The sequence below is a fragment of the Heterobasidion irregulare genome (assembly GCF_000320585.1).
Source record: "Heterobasidion irregulare TC 32-1 unplaced genomic scaffold scaffold_11, whole genome shotgun sequence".
NCBI classification, from domain to species: Eukaryota; Fungi; Basidiomycota; class Agaricomycetes; order Russulales; family Bondarzewiaceae; genus Heterobasidion; species Heterobasidion irregulare.
The window spans coordinates 1767619-1788849 of NW_009258207.1; the positions used below are offsets into that span (position 1 = coordinate 1767619).

The 21231-nt window shown below is 51.2% G+C and overlaps 10 protein-coding genes across 10 annotated transcripts; 5 read left to right on the plus strand and 5 right to left on the minus strand.

Annotated features, from left to right (window-relative positions):
• Positions 1-2534: 2534 nt before the first annotated feature.
• HETIRDRAFT_422294 (uncharacterized protein) lies at positions 2535-3403 on the minus strand (the record flags this gene model as incomplete). Its single annotated transcript, XM_009553508.1, has 4 exons — positions 2535-2705; positions 2934-3013; positions 3100-3175; positions 3254-3403. The coding sequence occupies 4 exons, from the start codon at positions 3401-3403 to the stop codon at positions 2535-2537; spliced, it is 477 nt and encodes a 158-aa protein (XP_009551803.1).
• A 282-nt stretch (positions 3404-3685) lies between these two features.
• HETIRDRAFT_455346 (uncharacterized protein) lies at positions 3686-4683 on the plus strand (the record flags this gene model as incomplete). The annotated part of the gene is made up of 5 exons (XM_009553509.1): positions 3686-3791; positions 3853-3963; positions 4022-4201; positions 4259-4574; positions 4626-4683. The coding sequence occupies 5 exons, from the start codon at positions 3686-3688 to the stop codon at positions 4681-4683; spliced, it is 771 nt and encodes a 256-aa protein (XP_009551804.1).
• A 311-nt stretch (positions 4684-4994) lies between these two features.
• HETIRDRAFT_119044 (uncharacterized protein) lies at positions 4995-6339 on the plus strand (the record flags this gene model as incomplete). The annotated part of the gene is made up of 6 exons (XM_009553510.1): positions 4995-5224; positions 5417-5513; positions 5570-5831; positions 5857-5875; positions 5913-5996; positions 6087-6339. 6 exons carry the CDS (start codon positions 4995-4997, stop codon positions 6337-6339), a joined length of 945 nt encoding a protein of 314 aa, XP_009551805.1.
• A 530-nt stretch (positions 6340-6869) lies between these two features.
• On the minus strand, positions 6870-7337 carry HETIRDRAFT_174987 (uncharacterized protein; the record flags this gene model as incomplete). The annotated part of the gene is made up of 3 exons (XM_009553511.1): positions 6870-6883; positions 6940-6956; positions 7012-7337. 3 exons carry the CDS (start codon positions 7335-7337, stop codon positions 6870-6872), a joined length of 357 nt encoding a protein of 118 aa, XP_009551806.1.
• Positions 7338-10316: 2979 nt separating this feature from the next.
• On the plus strand, positions 10317-10603 carry HETIRDRAFT_328763 (uncharacterized protein; the record flags this gene model as incomplete). The annotated part of the gene is made up of 2 exons (XM_009553512.1): positions 10317-10451; positions 10523-10603. 2 exons carry the CDS (start codon positions 10317-10319, stop codon positions 10601-10603), a joined length of 216 nt encoding a protein of 71 aa, XP_009551807.1.
• A 1933-nt stretch (positions 10604-12536) lies between these two features.
• HETIRDRAFT_328125 (uncharacterized protein) lies at positions 12537-14073 on the minus strand (the record flags this gene model as incomplete). Its single annotated transcript, XM_009553513.1, has 3 exons — positions 12537-13317; positions 13369-13703; positions 13759-14073. The coding sequence occupies 3 exons, from the start codon at positions 14071-14073 to the stop codon at positions 12537-12539; spliced, it is 1431 nt and encodes a 476-aa protein (XP_009551808.1).
• A 207-nt stretch (positions 14074-14280) lies between these two features.
• Positions 14281-15807, plus strand: HETIRDRAFT_389963 (uncharacterized protein). Its single transcript, XM_009553514.1, has 5 exons — positions 14281-14428; positions 14484-14631; positions 14690-15006; positions 15060-15396; positions 15455-15807. The coding sequence occupies exons 1-5, from the start codon at positions 14301-14303 to the stop codon at positions 15758-15760; spliced, it is 1236 nt and encodes a 411-aa protein (XP_009551809.1). The 5' UTR covers positions 14281-14300; the 3' UTR covers positions 15761-15807.
• Positions 15808-16664: 857 nt separating this feature from the next.
• Positions 16665-18567, plus strand: HETIRDRAFT_430202 (uncharacterized protein; the record flags this gene model as incomplete). The annotated part of the gene is made up of 7 exons (XM_009553515.1): positions 16665-16768; positions 16826-17179; positions 17231-17408; positions 17467-17515; positions 17548-17612; positions 17899-18168; positions 18220-18567. 7 exons carry the CDS (start codon positions 16665-16667, stop codon positions 18565-18567), a joined length of 1368 nt encoding a protein of 455 aa, XP_009551810.1.
• Positions 18568-20326: 1759 nt separating this feature from the next.
• Positions 20327-20506, minus strand: HETIRDRAFT_412073 (uncharacterized protein; the record flags this gene model as incomplete). Its single annotated transcript, XM_009553517.1, has 1 exon — positions 20327-20506. The coding sequence occupies one exon, from the start codon at positions 20504-20506 to the stop codon at positions 20327-20329; it is 180 nt and encodes a 59-aa protein (XP_009551812.1).
• HETIRDRAFT_442172 (uncharacterized protein) lies at positions 20327-21170 on the minus strand. Its single transcript, XM_009553516.1, has one exon. It carries the CDS (start codon positions 21023-21025, stop codon positions 20513-20515), a length of 513 nt encoding a protein of 170 aa, XP_009551811.1. The 5' UTR covers positions 21026-21170; the 3' UTR covers positions 20327-20512.
• Positions 21171-21231: the final 61 nt, after the last annotated feature.

Genomic DNA, 21231 nt, shown 5'->3' on the forward strand with positions numbered 1-21231 from the left:
TATACTGCAGGGCGGTAGCAGCAGCCCGCAGGATGCCCGTGTGCTTAATATGGTCATCGTGAAAGCAAGTGACTGAGGTACACCCGGCGTATCAAGCACAGCCATATCGGAAGCGTTCGATTATCTGCAAAGAGCGAGGGTTGTTGGAGCAGTCGGGGCTGGCTTCCTTGCACTCCGAGAGGAATAGCGGACAGCCGTGAGTTCCCGACCATCCTAGTAAACTCCATGTCAAGGGGTCAGTGCTGATTACTGCATGCACCGGAGGTAGGTCAATTGTCTCGTCCTGATCAGAATGTACGAGTCAAACATGGGCAATACGGTCAGTGTACAGCGCCATGATGAACGGCGTCGTGAACGATGCTAAAAGTGTGGACTGTACGAGACAATTCACCTAGATAAGCACTTGAATGCAAAGCGAGGTTTGCACGTACAGCAGTCGAGAAGATCGTCAATCCTGTTAGACTCCCACTCTGCAAGCCTTCTCGCCTTCATCTAAGGCGAATGTTTCGTTTTAAAGTCGAACATCTTCTCTAAGTACCAAGTTTCTTTAGAGTGAATGCAATCCTGCCTATAAATATGACGGTCACGAGGGTGGGCACTAAAGAACGAGGGCTGAAAAAATGCCTACGCAGCTCAGGCTTGAAAACAGACGCCGAGGAGCGCCGGAGTGTTGGGTTTGGGTGGGAACATATCTGTTCGATGTTCTCTGGTATGCTCGAAAGACGATTGTGTGTTAGAAATTGCTCTTTCTCTTGTGCCGAGGGTATAGAGTCGTGATGCGATCGAGGCGTGAGTAGAGAACGACCTATCAGGTAGGGTTGGGTACTGAATTAAGGTGCTGAAAACACACTCGAGGGGGAAGGCAGAAGGCAGCTACGTACCACGAGTGTCTTACATAGAGCATCATCTTCGATTATATGCCGATCGAGTTCTAAGAACGCGATTTCTGACCCATGAGGTGATGAATCGATTGTTGGCATGATCATCATAGTGATCGAGGTAGTTTGACCAAGGTCCCAATACATGCCACGGTATATTGGCGGGACTCGTCAATTGAGAAGTAGCTCTAGGCTTGCCGACCATAAGCAGACACGAAAATCAGCTCCGGACAAGTCAAGATAAAGAGACGCTCTACAGCAGTACAGCGATCCTGGACATTTATTCAGAGTTCAAAATCAGCGGACCATGCGCAGGAATTTGACAACGAATATCTGTGGAAGAAGTCTGAGTGTGCGAGACGACAATGTGCAGAACGGTAGGATATCACTGAATCTGATCACTCGCTGAATCTTTTTCCTCAGATGTGTTATGTTGAATGATGCGTTTCGTTCGGTTATTGCTGCAGTAGTGGACACACTGCTGCGACAGCTGTGTTCGGCTTGAAGAGCACTGAGCAGCTGATGACCATCGTTCCCGGCCCTTCCCGTATCTGTTCCGCTTTCATTCGTGGTCACTGTCCCGTGATGTGACGACTTTCACGTGCGCTTGTCTCGATCTCTCCTCTTCTCTCCTAGTCTCTCCTCCGTTCTCCCCCGTGCTCAGTCCGTGCTTTCGCTCTCATCATTTTCTCGCACAATTTTTTTCTTCTTCAGCGGTAACATCCCTTGACAGCCTACTGGAGCGGAATGAGAATCGGCCCGAATGTGCTTACGTACCACGGTCTTGAGACAGCTTGTGACCAACCGTCTTTAGCTCAAACCGGAACCCTCCTGGTTGACAGTAATAGGGGTAATATGATATTCGAATTCATCAGACTCCACACAGACAAATGAAGTACTCACACTGCAAGGTATGTACGCACAACACCTTCGTCGCACACGGTACAGAGGAATTGATGGGTAGAAGACCGCGTGGCATACTGTGCAAGACGATCTCGGGCTTGATTCTGGGGAGACGCCTAGGCGTATTCGAGACCATATAGTGAGAAGGTAAATCATAATCGATGTCGGAGACCGTTATTGTCGCATCTGCATGCAAACCTTCAAACCCGACCAGAGCGAACCCATCAGATTCTCACCGCAGCCGACCCACAGAAGAACCTATACTCGGTCAAGGTTTGATCCCGACTGTCAGACCATCAATGCCTCTGCGGGTTTCTGCGATGATACGATCTGTCAAACTTGTGAGGTCTGTCCAATGTGATGCTGCGAGGAGGCCTAGGGGGTACTAAATTGAGGCGCGCACGGGAGAGGAAAGCCCATATGCGTACGTACTTGCAGTCTTGACTGACATGCTCACTACCCCTGAGCCGCCAACATTTGCTCAGACACTCAGTCCCTCCTGCATCACATTATCTGCGTCGACGGACAACAGGCTGCGGTCGTCCCATACAATGTCGTGAGATGATATGATGCACGCATTAAGATATTCAGTACCAAAAATCGTTACAACGAGATAATATTGTACTATACGCTTTCAAGCTGACCCGCCCGTCTGCTTCCACCCATATTATGCTACGCCACTTCCCCTCATGCTCGTTTTCACTTGTCGATAGAGGGCCAGTCCGGGTGTCGAGGCCACCCTCGCGGGCTCGCCTAGCATACGCCACAGCGCGCGATCACGACCGAGGCACCGGGCCTGCGCAGGATGTCATCCGATGCATACCGCGTCTGGATCGTGCGGACGATGTCGAAGCCTTGAGCGACCTCGCCAAATACGACATTTTTGCCGTCGCACCATGGCGCAGGGGCGGTCGTGATGAAGAACTATGTGCGTGCCCGGGCGAATGCATCGCCACAAGATGCGTCGCATGCGGAAAGGGTGAAAGGGGGAAGGAATGACGCGAGCCGGTGAGATGGGTCAAAGGGCGGGGATGAAACAAGGCCGAGTGCCACGATCAAAGGAGGACACAAAAACGGAGATGGAATTTAGCGTGACAGCCGCCGGAAAGGAACAGTACGTGGCTGACACGGAGGATCCGCACTGGGGCTTACCTGCGACGAGTTCGACCTGGGTCCGCGATTGGCCATTGATAGAAGGCCTGGCTTGTCATGCCGCAGCCGGAAGTTTTCGTCTGTGAGGGGAACGAAGGGGCGGGCGGCGCACGTCAGTCCACAGCGCGCCGATGCGGAGATGGGAAGGAATGGGGTGAGCACTCACCCGGGAACGTGGGCCCATATATCGAGCGGCCGCCGGAGCCATCTCGCTGCGTGATGTCCCCGCCCTGAATCATGAACTGCTCTTGGACGAGGGGTGGGCAGAGAGGTGATAAGAGGTCGATGGAGTGAGGGAGGATGTGGACGAAAGGACATGCCTCGGGGATGATGCGGTGAATTGTCGAACCCGCATAGCCGAAGCCTTGGTGGCCCGTAGCGAGCTCGCGGAAGTTGCGGGCGGTGTTGGGACAGATGGTGTCATAGAGCTTGAACACTATTCTTCCAAGCGGGTCGCCATTGACCTCCATATCGAACTGCGATGATGGGGTGGCGGGAGGTGAGGGCGGACTGTGAGTGGCAAGCGCGAAATGGTGAGACGATCGTCTCTGCGAGGAAGCACGCACATAGACATTTTGGACGCTGCTGGGGAGCAGAGAATGAGGAGAGCTAGGAGCGGGTGGGTGAACGCGACGAACCTTGCAGACATGAGAGTAAGGCGAGGAGAGAGGGAGAGAGCGCAGGGCTCCCGGCGAGCGCACTCAGGCCCCGATTTAAATATGATGACGGCGCGTCCGAGTCTGAGCACACCGATGGCCCGGGTCGATCTCCCGGAAACGGCCGGGACGCGTGCCCGGCTGGATCGAGATCCGTCGACTGGCCGCTTCCTGCCTCGCACACGCGCTGTCTCTGGCTGCAGTCAGTCCATCTGCTCGCTTCTCCATCCACTCGCTTTTCCATCCACTCGCTTCTCCATCAGTCCATCAGCCCCCTTCGGTCTCCTCCGAACGCCCCTCGCAGCACCGCAGACGCCGACACGGCATGCTCGAGAATGTCCTCGATGCCCACACTCCGCAGACCGGGCCCGGTCGTCACTGATCTCGAGCACTCGACTCTCTCAGGCCATGCACGCGTGCATGCCCACCCAGTGCCCACCCCTGCCCTTCCCAACCCCGCGCCTCTCCCCTCCTCCCTCGGCATCGCCCAAAAACGTGTCTGCTCTCACGTCGGCCGGCACATCTCCCAGACCCAGCCCCATCCAGCAATCTGTCCTCCTCGCTGGTTTGCCCATGCGTTTCAAATCCACGTAGGCCTCGACACGGACGCGGGTATGTGCATGTATACGATGGCTCGTCGATGGCGATGGCGATGGCGATGGCGATGAGTCCCGGGCCACTCAACACCCAGCTCGTACGATACGGATCTAGCCCGGCGCACCCGAACCCGGCTCGATCAACTTTGGCTCGCCCCGCCCAATCAGATCGGCTGCCCATTCCGCTTATCGCCATCAGTCGACGCGCGGATTCCCCATCCATGGCCGCCAGTCGAAACACCATCACACGACACCCTTGAAGGCACTCAGAGCGTCACCGCGTCCTGCCAATGTCTGACGCCCGACCCAGCGCGGCCACGTTGCTCCATCGTTGGTGCTCGGGCTCGGGCTTTTCCCGGTATGACTGTTACCGGCTCGAACTCGTTCTCGTACGTACGCGCGCTCGACGTTGACGGCACCACTCGATGATGATACCACAGAATCCCGAAAGAAACTGCGGGCCCTCTTTTTCGCCACCCACCGCCACCATTTTCGTAAAGTTGGGACAGCATCATTCTATGCTCGCTATGGGCGTCCGGATCATCCCTCGGGCGTCTGCGAGCGGCTTTTTGCGTTGAAGCGACGGGAATTTACAAGTGGGACCGTAACGTGCAACGTACGGCAGGCCTAAATGCGGATGCGCGAGGCTGTCTCCGATGGCCCAGTGTTCTTTACGGGCCGCCTTGCCTCGGCACGAGCAGAAATGCCAAAGTCGCGTCCAGCTACGCTATTAGACAAGCGGACGCTGGCAATCTCCGGACGTGCTCTGTGGTCGTGCCCGCGGCCTGGACGAGGAAGGCGACGGAACTATGGCTGAGAAGACGCCCGCCGAGGATAGACGTCTGGCTCCGTGCCAGTGGCTCGCGCTCGCCCTGTATGTAATGCACGGGCCGCATCGCGCTGCACTGTGCGGCATCTGCCACTGGTCTCCCGAGTCGTATTCCAGTACGCAAACCAAGTCCTCGTACTCCGCGTTTCATTGTGCAATAATGGAACGTGTGTCCCATGAGGCGTGGCGCCCACAGTCCTCTCCACGGCAGTGCGTGCCCATTATGTACTCAGACAGAGGGTTTCATTATAACGATATGTCATCCTGCCGGACGTGCGACGATCGTCTTGTCGGAGTGTCAGTAGAGAGAACCGAATACAGTAGCGCAAAGGACGCACACGTCTGCCGAAGTAAATCGCCCTACAATGTACGAAGGCATGAGATCCTCCTCTGCTTCGTCAGATCACATGGAAGATACAAGACAGCATCGCAGTTTTCCTCCTACCGACGACGACAGTCATCTGTCGAAGCTAGTGCCGCACGCAGAATAGGGAAAAGCGTGCGCCAGACATGGGGGCGCGTAGAAGAAAGCCCGCTCCATTTGGCACCTCAAAGGCTTGGAATCCTTCGCTGTGTCACGAACTCCAAGAGAAGGCCACCGTAGCATCGGGACAGTTCTCCGCGGAGAGAGATTCACATCAACAGGGAGTCAAGGTCGAAGGCCGGACAACGACGTGGACAAGGTATAGAAAGGGAGCCAAGAGGATGCCGAAAGGGAATGACAGCGACTTGAATTCGAAAAGCGGGGAGAAGACGCGGGCGCTAAAGAAGGTCTCATCCCCGAGGAAATGTGGCTCTGCATATGGGGCGACATATTGTATGTTGCCACAAAGACGACTCAGATATGAAGCTCGAGTCTATGTAACTAGACTCGTTTCTCGGGTGAATCTGTAACTAGACATACAAGGCCGCTTGTTCCGAGCGCAACGCTAGGAGAATTTGACAAGCCCATAAAAAATGGAGCGACTCGCTCTATATTCCGGTACGTCTACACGCTGACCAAAGATCCCCTTCACCGGGCATACTTCCAAGGGCTTGCTTGGATGACATACGTTGCATAATCGGGTTACAGGATACTGCTTGTTCAAGCCAGATACGCGATGCGGGGAAGCAAGGCCTGGGGTAACAGTTACGTTCAGGAGAATGCTTTCCGACCTCGAAGGGGTGAGAGTGCCGGAGTAAGGTACGGCTTCAACGGTAAAGATGGTTGTGAAGAACACAAAGGTAGACTTTTGAAGAGCATGTGTCGATTTCAGACAGGGCGCAGCAAGGTTCTATGGACCGTGAACGAGCGACCCACCAATCATGCAGAGCTGAATGTCTAGTTCTCGTCCCTATCATAGCCACTCAAAGAGCGAGATAGCAATAGCTCTGCAAGCTAGGGCCGGCCATAATAAAGAGTGCAAAGAACGCACAATTCACAGTCTGCCAAATAGTAGCCCTTCAAGGAGAGATTCTTGGCAAATCCATTCGGTTCTCCGTTAACTTTGGCGCCTGAGGACACATATAGGTACAGCACATCAGTATGCTGGGTGCGGAGTTGAGACCTTCGGAGTTTCAGGCCTGGACGGAACATGATGGATACTGTTGTTATAGCCGACGATCAAGTCTGGCAATAAAAAAGGTGCGATGGTCGAGCTGCTTTAAGCTGGTGAAAGTTTTCTTCAAACACGCTGTCTGTCCCAGAACTGTGATACAGCACTTGCAAAGCCGCGCAGATTGCTCAATCTGAAGGATCTATAAACTTTGAAATGTCGCGGAAAGACATAAACCGAAGGTCGCTTTGTGACATGAGAGACTCACCAGAAGGGCTCTATACTTTCTGATACAGACATCCGAGCAACAACTGACCTAATTAATCGGGATGGCCTGTAAATTGTCAATTCAGGGCTTGCACCGCCATATGACACTCACAAGAAACATACTGCTAAAAATGCGGGGCCTTTTTAAGGTCGATTGTGAGGCGGGTGATAATGTATTCAAATCAGTGAACTCACGGACTAATCATCTGGACTCCATGGTACCGCAATTGAAGGATGCGTGAATGCGAGCTAACATCGGTCATCGAAATGAAAGACACGTACACAGTTCTGCATTGGCCACCATGGTATCTGGGAGCGAAGACGGCTTCAGAGCCCGTGTTGCCATACCGCCCGCTACACAGCCATACAAGAGAACAGTGACCATGATCCAGGACAAACGGTCCATTTGATTCGGTTCGGGGGTTCAACCACGCACGAATAAGACACGGTTCGATCGAATCTTCAGGGTGGAAGATACATTGCCTCTTGGTGCTTTGAAGAGAGGGACTGGACGCGTCCATTCTTTGAGTTTGAGAAGTTGCTGTTGCCTCTCTCCGACGGTAACAGCGCAAGTCAGGAAACGCCGATCCGCCGTCACAGGGAATGTGGAGATGTGCGAGAGGAGTGGAGCAGAGTGGGGAATTTCCTTGACTATAATCGAGAAATCTAAATGTCACCGCTGTGATATGATCTCGACGCCGCTCACTCAAAAGGGGAATTATCATGCTTCGACATGTACACATGCACTTTACGACCGGAAGGTGACATCGATTTCATGACCACATACGTCAACGAGCGACGCTCTCGACCGTGAGTTCATGAGGCCGCTGAGACTGGCTATGCGGTCATTGAGGGATGAAACAAACGGACTTTGAGCGATTGACGACACGTTGTCAGAATGATCGTCCGGCTTACACATTCCAGGTGGTGGCCAGAACTCTTGTCGCTGGCGCACTGATCGGAGCGCTCGCGGGACGCGATCTAGAGGTCCGGTGTAGAGCATGCTCTACGACTCGATGTATACAATACTATACTTGGATCAACATGACAAAGCGGACAGTAACCGTTCCAGAGCCCTCGCGGACCTCGCGTTCGCAGAAACACTCTGTCGGTAATTTGGGCTATCATGCGTATATGATAATACTAGTGATGGAAAAACTAGGCCTAGAGTATGTCAGAGGAAGGCGATGGGTGCAAGCCCGGACCTTCAGGAGTATTAATAGTGCATTGTCCTTTGAGGCAAAGGCGGGTGTCGCCGAGAAAATCGATGCGCGGAAGTGCCTGTAAATCGCTCTTAAAGCAGAAGGGTGTATGAGAGGAGGGAGATGCCGAAAAGAAAGCCTAGGATGCTTCAGGAACATCGATTAGGGCCCTTAGGTGAGACCCGAGTGCCTAAATTTAGAGACTGGCACGAAAAGAAGGTGCGCGTGTTGATTTAGCGCGGGAGAGTTGGGGTCAGAAGATGGCAGGACTCTCCTCGTTGAGACGCGACGTGAAAAAAGACGAACGATGGCGCTACGATAGGATTTGTGGCAAACATGACTGCTGTCGAGCAAGGGTTATCGCCCAGTAAGGATAAACGCTTCTTATCCTGGGAAGGAAGCAATAGCTTCCCGTTTCCGCATGCGTTACCCTCGCCGAGATTGGAAGAGGTATTGAGAGATCGGGTAGATAAGTGGGAGCACGGACAGACATATCCACACGGTAACGATGTCAAAGACCCTCTTGTAGCGCATGATTGTCATGAACTTGAAAAACGGACCGGAGTGTCTTGGCCAATATGCGGGAGCCGCGGACTGAACTGTCAGGAAAATGTGTGGATGCGGGGCTCGTGAATACAGCGACGGTAATAGACGCTGATCTGAATGTCTCCTGAAGCTGCAAAAAAGGCCTTTATGACATAAGAATAAGACATTAGTACATCACTGCGTGAGAGCCGAAAACCATACTTAGCAGTGTAAATACGGTTCGCTGACTCTAGTCCTTTCGCGGCCTAAACATGGCGTAAGGATAGTCTGATGTCGAGCACGTCCGGTACCAGAATTACAAGCTTTGAATCATGCCAATCAGATTTCCTCACAGCCAGTTGCAAATTGCGATAGATGAGCTTCTGTGCGCGTCGGGATGAGATGGCTCGCGCAGACATAATGCCTATGCTCGCTTGTGAGTACAACGTCCATCGGACGAGAAAATCTGTGGCGCCAATGTAAGCGAGAAGCAGTGGAGAAGCGAGAGGTTGTCTAGCGCTTACGCTGTGTGATAAGAATGGTAGAATGCGGTGGCCATTCAGAAGTGTTAAGTAGAGTTAGAAAGACAAGGGCAGACGTTGCAGAGGAATGGGTACTGCAAATCGCTTTCAAGTCTCCAGCCTGGAGGCCACCATATCTAGTGCGATCGAAATCAATCCGCTGTCAGTTGTGTGGCTCTGTGCATCTTGACGTAGTCCACCTGTCTTGTTCAGTCTAAATCGCTTCAACGATTGAACACGCTATCACGCAGAAATATTGTGGCTTGCGCTTGGGATAAAGGGTCCAGATTTGATCCAAGATAGATCACTGTTCTGATGAAATTCTAGGTATCTTGTATTGAGGTCAGTACGTGCGCAACTTCTAAGCACCCTGAGTGGTGACTCGCTGGCTCCGATTTTGCCGGTAATTGTGCCCCTGTGTCACGAAACTTGTTATCAAAGGAGCCTCGTCGCTGCTTGAGCCTTCAATCATTCGATTGTCATTTGTGCACTCCTTCGGAGATGAGAGGCTTGACAATCAAATGGATCGGATTGAAAAATCTTGATGAGTAGTCGGCGAGATATACCTTGAAGATGACCCTGACTGCCGGCACCTTGCATCGACAGGTGACCAGGATGATATCTAGGCAGCAATGAATGTCCAGGATGGATGATCGCCTCGAAAGGATTCTGATAAGGTATGATGCTGGAAGAACATACTGATGCAAGATTTGCGGTCTTCCCCAGTTAGAGCGCATTGTCAACTTACCGGGGATATTCAGAGATGTGGAGCAGAAAGCGTAGAGTCTATACGTCCAACTTGCAACAGACTGAAGTGGTGCATGGAGCTAGCGGACAAGAGGACGTCGCCTCTTGGTCAGCGCAGGGCTGGTGCCGGCAACTAGCGACAGCTCTGCTCCCGCCGGCGCTGTCCTTTTGGTCGATGTTTTTTCCCGTTGCTCTTGCCCTCTTGCTCTTGCTCCGTTGCTCATCGTCACCCACACCGAGTTTGCCACCCGTAAGGCCATCCGCGGGCGCAATTATTCATCCAACTTAGAGGATCTCTTGCGTTCTCCTGAAGATTGTTGTTGCATTCACCAAACCGCTTGGCGACCGGTCACGATTGCTTCTTTTTCACTCCGACACTGCGTCTCATTCTTCTCGTTCTTTTCTCTCTCAGTGTTGAACTTTATCAGCTCTTACCTGTCTCCACACTCACGGTGATGCTTCAAGAGCTATATTGTCTATTTCTCTATCCCTGCCGTCTCTACTTATGCCTAGTCTCGTCGACTGGTATGGTTCTAGAGGCTGCACACTTCTAAGGTCTCTTTTCCGCGCATTCACTCACCCGATAACCGATGCGAGAAGAAACTCTCATCGATTCGATGAACTACGAGTTACAAGCTTGGTACGTTGTCTTACTAGTATTCTTGTAATTGGCCCGATGCATCTTTGTACGCCTATCATGGTCTACTTCAGACCAGTAGAGTACCAAAGGGTACCAATGAGCGACAGAGATCGATGGTTCTCAAAGGTATGTGTGCGATCTCACTGTATTAGTCGCACCTTATCATGCTCACCATTCTCACACAATCTCGTCTCGTCGTGGGGCTCTGTATCTTCCTCTCCACGTGGAACGTGTCTGCATATCTGTCCTTTTAAGGTTACTTCTTCAATATCAACGCATCTAGTGTAGATAAGTGCTAGCTCTTGAACGTTGCTAAAGGGTCGCTCTGGCTTAGCACCTACACCGCCGCTCATTCTTTTCGCCGCTTTCTACATTTTATTCACACTCGTATTACACAATGGATAGGCGCCTCTACGGTAGGAGAGATGGGTGTCTTGTCAGTCACACAAGCAAACTACCGCTTCTTGATCTTGTGCCATGGAAGCTCGCCCATCAAGGTCAGTCTACAAGATTGAGGAATCCAGTATGTAATCGACATCTGATCCCGCATAGCTGCAGGGGCGTTGATAGGATGCCTGGAGCCACCTTCTCTCGAGAACTCGTGCACATGAAATTATGACCACGATTTTTTCATGTCCCCAAGGACTCCGTGAAGAAGCGGCAGCCTCTGTCATTGCACGGCGACGTCAGTCTCGTCTCATCTCTCGGGTCTGTCGATATGCGCTGCGAAGAAAACAACAACCATCTGGGATGATCCATCGTGCCTCTGTCACAATCTAAAGAATGTCTTACTGTGAACTCATTTCGGTCTACGAAAGAAGGCGCGGCGTTGTGATCGGTGAATCGTTACAACCGAGTGCCCAGAGAAGAACGTATTTCCCTACTGTGCGAAGCCCGAGTCCTCTGATCTACTTTCTTGAGAGTGAAGCCTTCTAGTGAACACAAGAAAGCCGAAGAGGTCACGTCGAGATACTGGTTGTCAGCTGCCAGACATACGTGATTAAGCATCATTGTGTCAAACATGTTCTCATCTCAACAGTTTGTCCATGCGCGGCTCTAGGATTTCCAGGATGATCTTTATCGCGCAGAGAACAAGAGTAGGTTCAGGCAGGTTCTGATTCTGATATCTATCGTTCTGGCGCTCACCGATACGATCAGTCATATGTGCCTTGTCTCAAATCAGAGCGTTCTTGACAGACACCTCGAGACGCTCACGGTTACTCGAACATGCGTTCATAGAAGACCGCAGCGAGACAACTGGACACGCCGTTTATCTACGCGCCACACCATCGCCGCTTCAATTGTGCGCACCACACCTCTTAGAGTCTTCTTACGCCCAGATACTGCATCACATTCTCACTGCGATATACAATACTATTTTTCCGCGCTGCTCATTTTTCATCCATGCTCCGACCATCACGACGGCTAATTCTTCTGCTATGCGAGAATCGGTACGGTGTTCTGACGTTGTATTCTTCATGAATATGAACACGTAGTATGTGTCCACTACTTTGCCCTTGTATTCTCCATTTGATGTATCGTCCTTCGAAACACGAGCATGCACTTCTTGATCACCTCACTACAGTGCCTACGCCTCGCCATGAATTCCACCGTCATGTACCATGACGTTGAACTGATCCTGCAATTTCTTCTATTACGGCAAGGATCAACAAGAACCACCCGTAACGATTCAAGCGATTCAGGCGAGATAGGTTGTTTTTATATGTGGGCCAATATGCCACATACATGTGGATTAGGAGACCATGTCCGGAACAAGGCTCTCTAGACCTAACATTTGCGTATACGGATACAAGTCATAGCTATTCTTTTCGTGGAGAGGCCATCTGTCGTTTTGAGTTCATGAGTTCTGGACCTTCAAACCGAAATTAGCTGATTTCTCGCCAAAGCCATTGAGGCATTGTCTATTGTGGCCTCCAAAGTTTACAGATGGGATTCAGGAGGCGTGTCCTATCGACCTCTGTGCATTACAATTGATTTCAATCGTGCACAGACTATGTACATCTTTCGATATCTCTAACGTTCGCGCTGTATGATTTTTCTACTATGCACAACCAGTCCACTGAGCTACATGAATTCACCATCATCTGATGACGCCGACTCCGAGTGTGATTGTGCATCTGAGCTTGACTGGTCTTGGTCTTGGTCTTGGTCTTGTTCCTGTCCATCCTCAACTTCCTCGAAATCATCTTGCGCGATAGAAGAAGGCCAATTCACTCCGTCCATGATCGCGGACATAACAAATGCGTGTCGTTGAAGACAGGACAAAGCTAGTGCAGCCCTGAAATTCCCAAGGATGCGTGATTCATGTGAAATAGAGGATGGGAGGACGTCCAACAGTCCATGTATGGGCAGACGATCGATTATGCATGAGAGAAAGGAGAGTGGAGCGGAAATGGACTTCGAGGTGGCGGAGGGAGGAATGGAGAATGGGATGTGAGCGACGATGACGAGGCCGTGGGCATCGTAAATCAATCCAAATTGCATGAACCACGGGGGTATGCATCGGTATGAGGGGAGCGAGGGTATCCCAATCCCTCTGATGTTTTGATCGCATTGGTAGTGCCAATTCATCAGTAAGGCTATCAGGTTCGGCTCAACCCTTTGGGTTAGGTCGTGAAGCGTCTGCTCCATAGATGACGGGATAGATGCAGAATCTGACAAAGATACTTGAGCCGGCCAACGCGCAGGGCCCTTGATGCCAATCAGAAGCGCAGGGTGTATGAAGTTAGCTTTAGCCTTGGGGCGACTACAGTTTGATGGCCCCAATGAGCTGTGCAGAACGGAGAACGTTTTGGGTAGATGACCATGCTTCTCAAGGGGAGGTGGGAAGTCATTCTCGACATCGCTGTCGATAGAGCTCAGCTTGGAAAAGAGATCGAACCGAGAGAAAACTTACCCATACAGAGTGCATCCTGGAGTGGGCACAAAAAATCCAGGGATGGCCATATCTGCACTGCCCTCGTCGCCGGGATAGGTGATCACATCGAGGAAGAATGGTAAAGTATATTTCGGGTTGTTCCATTGATCCTTGCTTTGGAGTCGAGTATCAACATAACTAGGGCAGTGGAGTAGAAAGTCGGGTAGAAAGGACTCTTCCAGGCCGTCGTGTCGCCTGAGGACCTCGTCTTGTGAGATGTAGGTAATGTAGGTTTCAATGGGTTTAATCCAATGCATCAAGGCGGCTGCATTCATATGATCTGTTGTCACCCATGTCGTCTTCTGAGCCTCGCTCTGAGAACAAGACCAATTCACCTAAGCCTCTCAATAGTAGTGCAGCAACACGCACCTTCCACCTTTCTGGTATGCTGAGCGTATGTGGCCTAGTTGCGGTCCAGCTTTCTTTGAGTGTACGAACGAACTCGAGTTGCTCCGTACATGCTCTGGCAACACCAGGATCTATTGTTGAGACGTCGTCGCTGTAAACCCATGTCCTTTTACATTGCTCATCGTCAGTCCGAAGTGCATGCTGAATTCGCGAGAACGGCACGTACGTGTCAAGTAAAACCCTTTCATCTGTTTTGTGCAGCGAGATGCCGCTGTCACATAACAGTCGTAACAAGCTCTCATCAGTCTCAGAATGTGCGCAAGAGGAAGATTCCATCGAGTCGTGTGGTGGGTAAGTAGCCGTCGTGACCTTATACGGCTGGGTGCAAGCATCTCAGCGGATCAGATTCGTGTTCCAGAGCTAATCTTCTCCATTTATAATACGTACAAGATAGTCTGTTTGCCGATACAATCAGGGCGATCGTCTGCGCTCGGTTGCTGGTGCGAGAATTTGTCCAAACAATCCCCAACAACCTGGCTGTCAATAACCTTGACGGCGAGTCGATGAGAATGATAACTTCGATCCCCATGGATGCAGACGCTGTCCCCTATGCATCTCTACCGGCTTGGCTGGACAAGTTTGGAATGGCTGGAGCAGACCGCACCCTAAATATCTCAAGATCAAACTTGCAGTACGTGCCTTCCTGTGAATAAAAAGTGCAACTCACCCCAACATTCACGATGTAGAATGCTCTGGCAAGGGCCACATAGATGGAATTTTTTCATCAGGTCTCGCTTTGGACCTGGAGACTGCGGAATCGAGCTCATATTGCTGTTCTTGAAGCGTCAGCAGCAGTGGCTTCCCGTTCCGATAGCCATCCCAGACGACTGGAAGGTACATCATCGTGATTCATTCCGTTTAGTTATGATGCAAATCTGAATGCGAATTACAGACTTCAGGTGGATCATTGCTTGATGCAACCCTCACTGCTGCTTTAACAGAGTATCTGAACAAACAACTCCATGACTATGTCGAATTCAAGCCCAGGGAGAGCATCTCAGACATAGCTTACCCACATGCAAAAATAACTCTCCACGAGATTCGAGACCCCACGCTGAAAATATATGACATCAGATGGATGCTCTTCAAGCTTTTTTCCAAATGCGACGCCGACAGGTACATCGGATTTCACGAGCATCTCCCAGGTTCACTGTTCTCGTTCGTGCTTCCTTCAGTTTGCTATCAAATTCCAGGCTGCGATGTCATCCGGTGCGTGTTGTACTCGTAGCATAACAAAAACTGCTAATTGAATTCTTGTGAAGTTTCACTCCAATTGCTTTGCCAATCTACTGTGCAGGTTTTGGGTCCTCGGTCCGCTTGGACTTTGCTTGCACACCTTCGAAGTGCATGCTCCCGAACGGCCTTCCGGGGGGTTTTTCGCCAGTCTTGTTTGCGGTGGACTACGTTGACTCTATTCCCGATCTCACAAGGCATGAGATCGAACCGGATCAACCGTCAGAAGGGAGCTACGCATTCCCGGATCGATCCCATGGAATTGTCAAGCTTGCGAAGATATTCGAACCGGCCTTGCAACTTCTTGTGACGTATATCGTGAAGAAATATCAAGCACCCGATGGCCAGTGGATACCAGAATGGAACGTACGTACGTATGTGATTCAAAGCATCCTGATAGAACTAACCCTTGGAGCAACTCTAGCCTCTAAGATCTGAAATCCCTCACTTGCGACCTGATCTTCCGGAAGACTTATTCTTTTACGCGATAAATCACTCAAAGTCCGATTGTATGGTGTACGCTTTCTTCCCTCGATACAGCGTAACGCCGTCTGGCCGCGTTGAGTGGGGGTTCTGTTGTTCTGAAGCATATCGATTGCCATCGCTTATCGCCTCGGCTTCGATGAGGGATCGCATGAGGGTGGTCAAGACATTGCTGAGGGTCCAAAGACACACTGTTCGCATAACCGAGGTATTTACGGAGCTGTCGCGTGCGTATATGGCATATTAAAGAACTGTCATGTCTGTCGTCTGTCTTAATTGTATTATCCTTGCCGCAATGACGGAAGAATTCTTTGTCTCACATCTTAAGCGAGACTTGCTCTGGCTCGTGAACTGCAGCCTGACTGATTGTACGAAATAAGATAATGCATCATATTCATGATAGTCACATATACGGAGAGTAGATTTTCACCATATCAACTAGTTCAGAGGCAGCCTGTCTGCACCTAATTAATCAAACCACATTCGTAGCCATCAATTGACCAGGTACTAAGAATTCGTGTCCTGAGGACTCAGGCGTTCCCGTTCGCGAGAGTTGAAGCGATAGATGATAGTATTCTATAATGGTGTAGTAAAGCGTGCACCACAGTCCCCTTCTAGGTAACCCGCGGACCACCTGTCGAACCTCAGCCGTGATGATGAACATGCATACAATTGTAATAGAAAGCTCGGGTACTGAAGCTTTGAACAGAAGCGACCCATGCTGTATTTCCTTCAAGTGAGGCGTTGAAGGGCGTTGACGCTCAGAGCCGAACTTAGGAACACGCGGAGAGCCGAGGGAAATTCCGGGCTGGCGAAATGACGCCGAATGCCTCTGTCAGCAAAACGTCGAATTGGAAGCAACCTCTCTTCGCGGTGTTCCATATTGCTTTCTTGAAGCTGCAGGCAATCTTCCTTGATGAGTCAACGACCCCTTGATGGTGCAGAAGTTCACCACTAGTTCAGCTCGTGCGAGCTTTCCGGTCCGCTGTAAATTCGTAACCTATAAAGGTGAGACTCTAGGCACAAAGTTTTGAGAGCGACCTACACACAGCGCCGATCCTCATGTATGTGCCCGATTTTGCCAGATCCAAACGTCTTCATAGGCTTATAATCATCCTCTGCATAATATCAGGGAGGGGCCATCACTCTCAATGGAAGTCGAGCCAAAGACGCCAGAGCGTCTGCGGACCCACGCTCGCCAACGGGATCGTGAAAGGCGCGTTGAAGAGATGGGAAGCCCTGAGCATAGCCAGATGTCAATCACCATATCAGGAATTCCTTTGTCGCCCACTGACTTACCACATTTATAAAGACCGACAGTGAGGGAGACTGGCCCCAGCCTTGACTTGGATAGAGGTAGATTGCGACTAACGGAGGCATTTGCCAATTTGGGAACAGCAAGTCAAGAAGATAACGGGTCTACTAACCAGGCTGGCAAGGGGAAGATCGATACCCGTCTTCTTTTTGCTGATCACGCTGCTATCAAGATCAAGCCAGCGACCAACGAGAGAGCGAGGGAAAAGGAAGAAGACTGGACTAGACGGATCAAAGCATCACAAATCGGAGAATGGCAGCAAAAGAACGGGGTTCCGTGGAGATCATCCCGTGCACCGGCGGCAAGCGAGTCCAGCCAATCAAACTCGGTGAATACAACCCTGACGGCTAGGTACGGCCCATGAGTCCCTTGGTACTGATGCGGCTGATCCTCTTTCTCTAGTAATACCCAGCAGTATCATTTGGTACGGGAGTACGGTTGGTGCTTCTACGAATTCGAGATTGGAATGCACGAGGATTCGGCATTCATTGATTCATCGTTTTTCGCCATCGTCGACAATGCACAATCAATTTTGGAACTTGCAGACACCGAAACCTTGCTCATCCCGGAAGAGTGGCCAGTTCGTCTCGTTCCCTCCTGAATTCGTAACACTGATGATGACGTTCGTTCTTGGACAGACGTCTCTGCTAAAAATTCAGACACAACTACAAGAGCTATGGCGAAATGGTACATCGACAACTTACACCTGAACCACACAGATTATAAGGAGCTCATCAAGTACGAGAACAGGGCAATGCGTACGAAAAAGTCGTCGTCATCCTACGTCAGCATATCTCATTGGGATTCCGCCGCTAGATATCGAGGAAAGCGCGATATTGCATGGGCCTTCATTGATTTATCGCATCCCCGGAAACTCCTCTAGCCTCTTCAGAGCTAGGAGTTGAACGAGATGTCGGGGCGAAGATAGCGAAGTTCTTTGAGATTCACCATTGTAATACCACATCGTATGTTCATCTTCGTCTAGATCGCATAAATTCACCCTGATATCGTGAGATCACTGGGGGATTCCTCTCAAGACTCCCATCCCACTGGCCTGCTTTGGCTTTCAGGCTGCACCCGACTGCGCAGTCAGAATGAAGACTGAATCCTCTCAAAAGTATGACATGCTACAGCCTGTTGTGTTTCTCGGCGAGGCCAAGATGAAGTTTCGCATGCCTCAGGCGAAACCGGCAGGAGAGAAAGGTGTATGCGCATCTATGCATCGCATATCTGCCCAACTTGCGTGGTCTCTTCAACCTACCCTGAAGGTGTTCATAGGCCACCTGATAGGATCGGCCCCTTTGAAGCCTGATGGGGAAATTGACTGGAAAGCGATCAAGGTGAGTAGATGCAGAGTCTTGATTCACTTTTTGACCGACATCATCAATCAGATTCCCAAATGGCTTTTTGTGTATGGAATTGGATACGATACCGAGGGGTTCCTGGTCTTTGCCTTCTTTCCCGTTCTTAAGATCCAGGGATCCGATCCCGACCCTCACGGAAAGGTATCCGCAACGCCGAGCTGGGGCTTTCATTGTGTCCAGTTAGGCAGAGAATTCGAAGATTTATTCACCAGGTACAACGTCGAACACAGGATTCGTGCATTCAAGGGATTACTAGCAATGCGTCAACACGCATCCAACCTCACTTCCAGGCTGCGGAAAGGCAACGACAAACTTCACTTTCCTAAGGAATTCAAGGCGATTGCACTAGAGGCCAGAGAGGGGCATCGATCCTAAAGAAACATCTCGTTTTTATGACGAAAGTGGCCTCATTCGGTAGAGTAATAGTGCGTTAGGCAGCTTGATATAGTGCGTCGACAACCATGTACCCATCGTTGTCGACGACAATGTCCCCGGCGTTGGCACCACCAATAGTCTTCCTGAAATGGCTTGAACTTTATCACATGTGCTAGCATTCGAACTTCGAAGGCATATTGCCCTTCGGACGAGCCGCCCGGTCCTAGTCTTGGTCTTGGCCATAGCGCGCTCAGCGCTGCACGGAACAGCTCTAAGCAATATCCATCTGCTGTAGGATGACATGCGTCAAGGCTCGAGTGAGGGTGGCCAATGACAAGGAGGCGGGAGGAGGCGACTTGTGACATCATGAAATGTCGTCCCAATTTGAGACCTGGTCCTTGAGATCCGAAGGAGCAGGGGGAGACTGTTGAAAAAATCCCCCTGCGCCCTACCAGCATTATTTTCCGCTCCTTGAAGTCGGCATCCTTCAATAAGTCGTTCTTGATCATGACTTCCAATTCCTTGCCGGTGGCAATGCTGGCACCTGACCTATTGAGGCCAGTTACGCCCCCTAGTAGTATTACCGACACTTTTGAGTCCACCGATATCCGAAACTACTGTGTTGCCAATTAAATGCAACTATAAATACAAAAAAATAGTTTCTGTAATCTCCATACCCTGCTTCAACTTTGAGGCCCAAAAGCAGCGAGATTGAATCAGGGGTTCAATAGATATGGATTTAAACAGTCTACCCCCTAAAACCAGACTGTGTGAAGCACAGTCTGGGTTTTGGAAACCAAATCGGAGGTTGCACACAATTCTGTCTGATTCAATAGGCTTAAAATGTATTTGTCATGGTACCCTAATATTTTCATTAGTAGACATGGAGTACTGAAGATGTTATAGGCAGAATACAGAATTGAGGGAAAACCTCAAAAAACCGAGTCTCCAGTCCACAATTGTCCTTTGATTTCCATTGCAAAACTAATAAAATGCTCCTACATACACTACCTTTTAGATTATACCCTAATTTTATTATTTGGATGAGGGGATCCAGAGATATGTAATTGTTTGTGATGTTGAGGGTATTTTGCAACCCGGAGACACAGTTTAGTCAGCATCGGGAAAGGGCGGCACACAGTCGGGAGATTGCGGGCGCACAGTTGTCACACTGTTGTCACTCCACGCACAGTCTCTCTGCTGCGCCACACAGTCCGGCCGAGACCGTACACAGTCCGGATTTTGGCGCTAGTTTAGCGCCACACAGTCCGGATTCTCGGTGACAGTCCGAGATTTGGCGGTGAATCAGCGCCACACAGTCCGGCCGTGCCGCACACAGTCCGATGATTGTCGCGCCACACAGTCCGACTGTGTCGGCACACAGTCCGACTGTGTCGGAACACAGTCCGACTGTGTCGGCACACAGTCCGACTGTGTCGGAACACAGTCCGACTGTGTCGGACACAGTCCAAGTTTTCCCTCCGACTGTGTCGGCACACAGTCCGACTGTGTCGGACACAGTCGGAGTTTTCCCTCCGACTGTGTCGGCACACAGTGCCCTCCAACGTCTCGTGATCAAGCACACCGCCACGTCGCGTCGCGTCGACCCTCCCCGCACCTTTGAACATCGAGCGCAACACGCTTCCTCAGCCGAGGTCTCCTTGCTCTCTCAGGACATTTTAGACTTCATTAGTGAGCTTTTTCTTCTTCTGAACCCTTCCTCTGCGTGCTCTCGTCGACGCCAGCAGACAACAGATGCTCAGAGAAAGTGTGCACTGCTGATAGCATTTTTTCTTACAGTTTGCAGCTGCAATGCTCGAGGCACCTGCTCCATGCTCTCTCCGCACCCTCTGCCACCTCCACTGCTGTCTCTTTTCTCATCAACATCCATGACATCCGCGTCAGCGCCATCCTCTTTAAACGACTCCTCTGCGCCCATCCTGTCTCACGGCGCGTGGAGCAAAGCGATTATCTTATCACGTGAGGTTGAGCACGCTGAAGAGAAGAACAAGGAGCCGATGGTGATAGAGGCAGAGGAGGGACAGCGGCTGTCGAGAGACGAGGGTGTAGTGACGGGACGATGGTGACGGACACACGCTCGTCGAGCAGGCAGAGCGGTACGACGGTACGTACCTCCTGTTATCGTCCCCTCCCTCAACATCCCTGCCTCGAACCCCCACACACTCGTCTTATCAGCCCCTTGGTTCCTCCTCGTATGTGTGGACCGACTACTCCTCCCATCCGCCCGCCCCTCCCTCGACTTGCGTACCCTCGACTGTTCGCACTCCCGCCCTCGATGCCACGCACTCCCGCCACCCAGTGCGCTCGACCGCCACCTGTTGCACCACGACAAGAAGCCCAAATTCGCCTCTCGCGCGCTCCAACACATCCGCGCTGATGCTCTTCGCCTTCCCAGTCTTCCACCATGCTTAGCCCTGTGGACCATCCACTTCTCCATCCACCCACGACTCGCTTGAAACAATGCCGGATCAGCTCAATGTCGACACTTGGTTGCAGGACAAAGCAGGACGAGAATTGGCGGCGCGCTGTCCAAGGCGCCCAGTCGCTCCACGCAGCGTAAAAGTGCCGGTGGACAAGTCATGTTGCAGAAACGGCCGCGTGCTGTCTGCGGCACGCAGGCTCCCCACAGCCCAAATTCGCCGA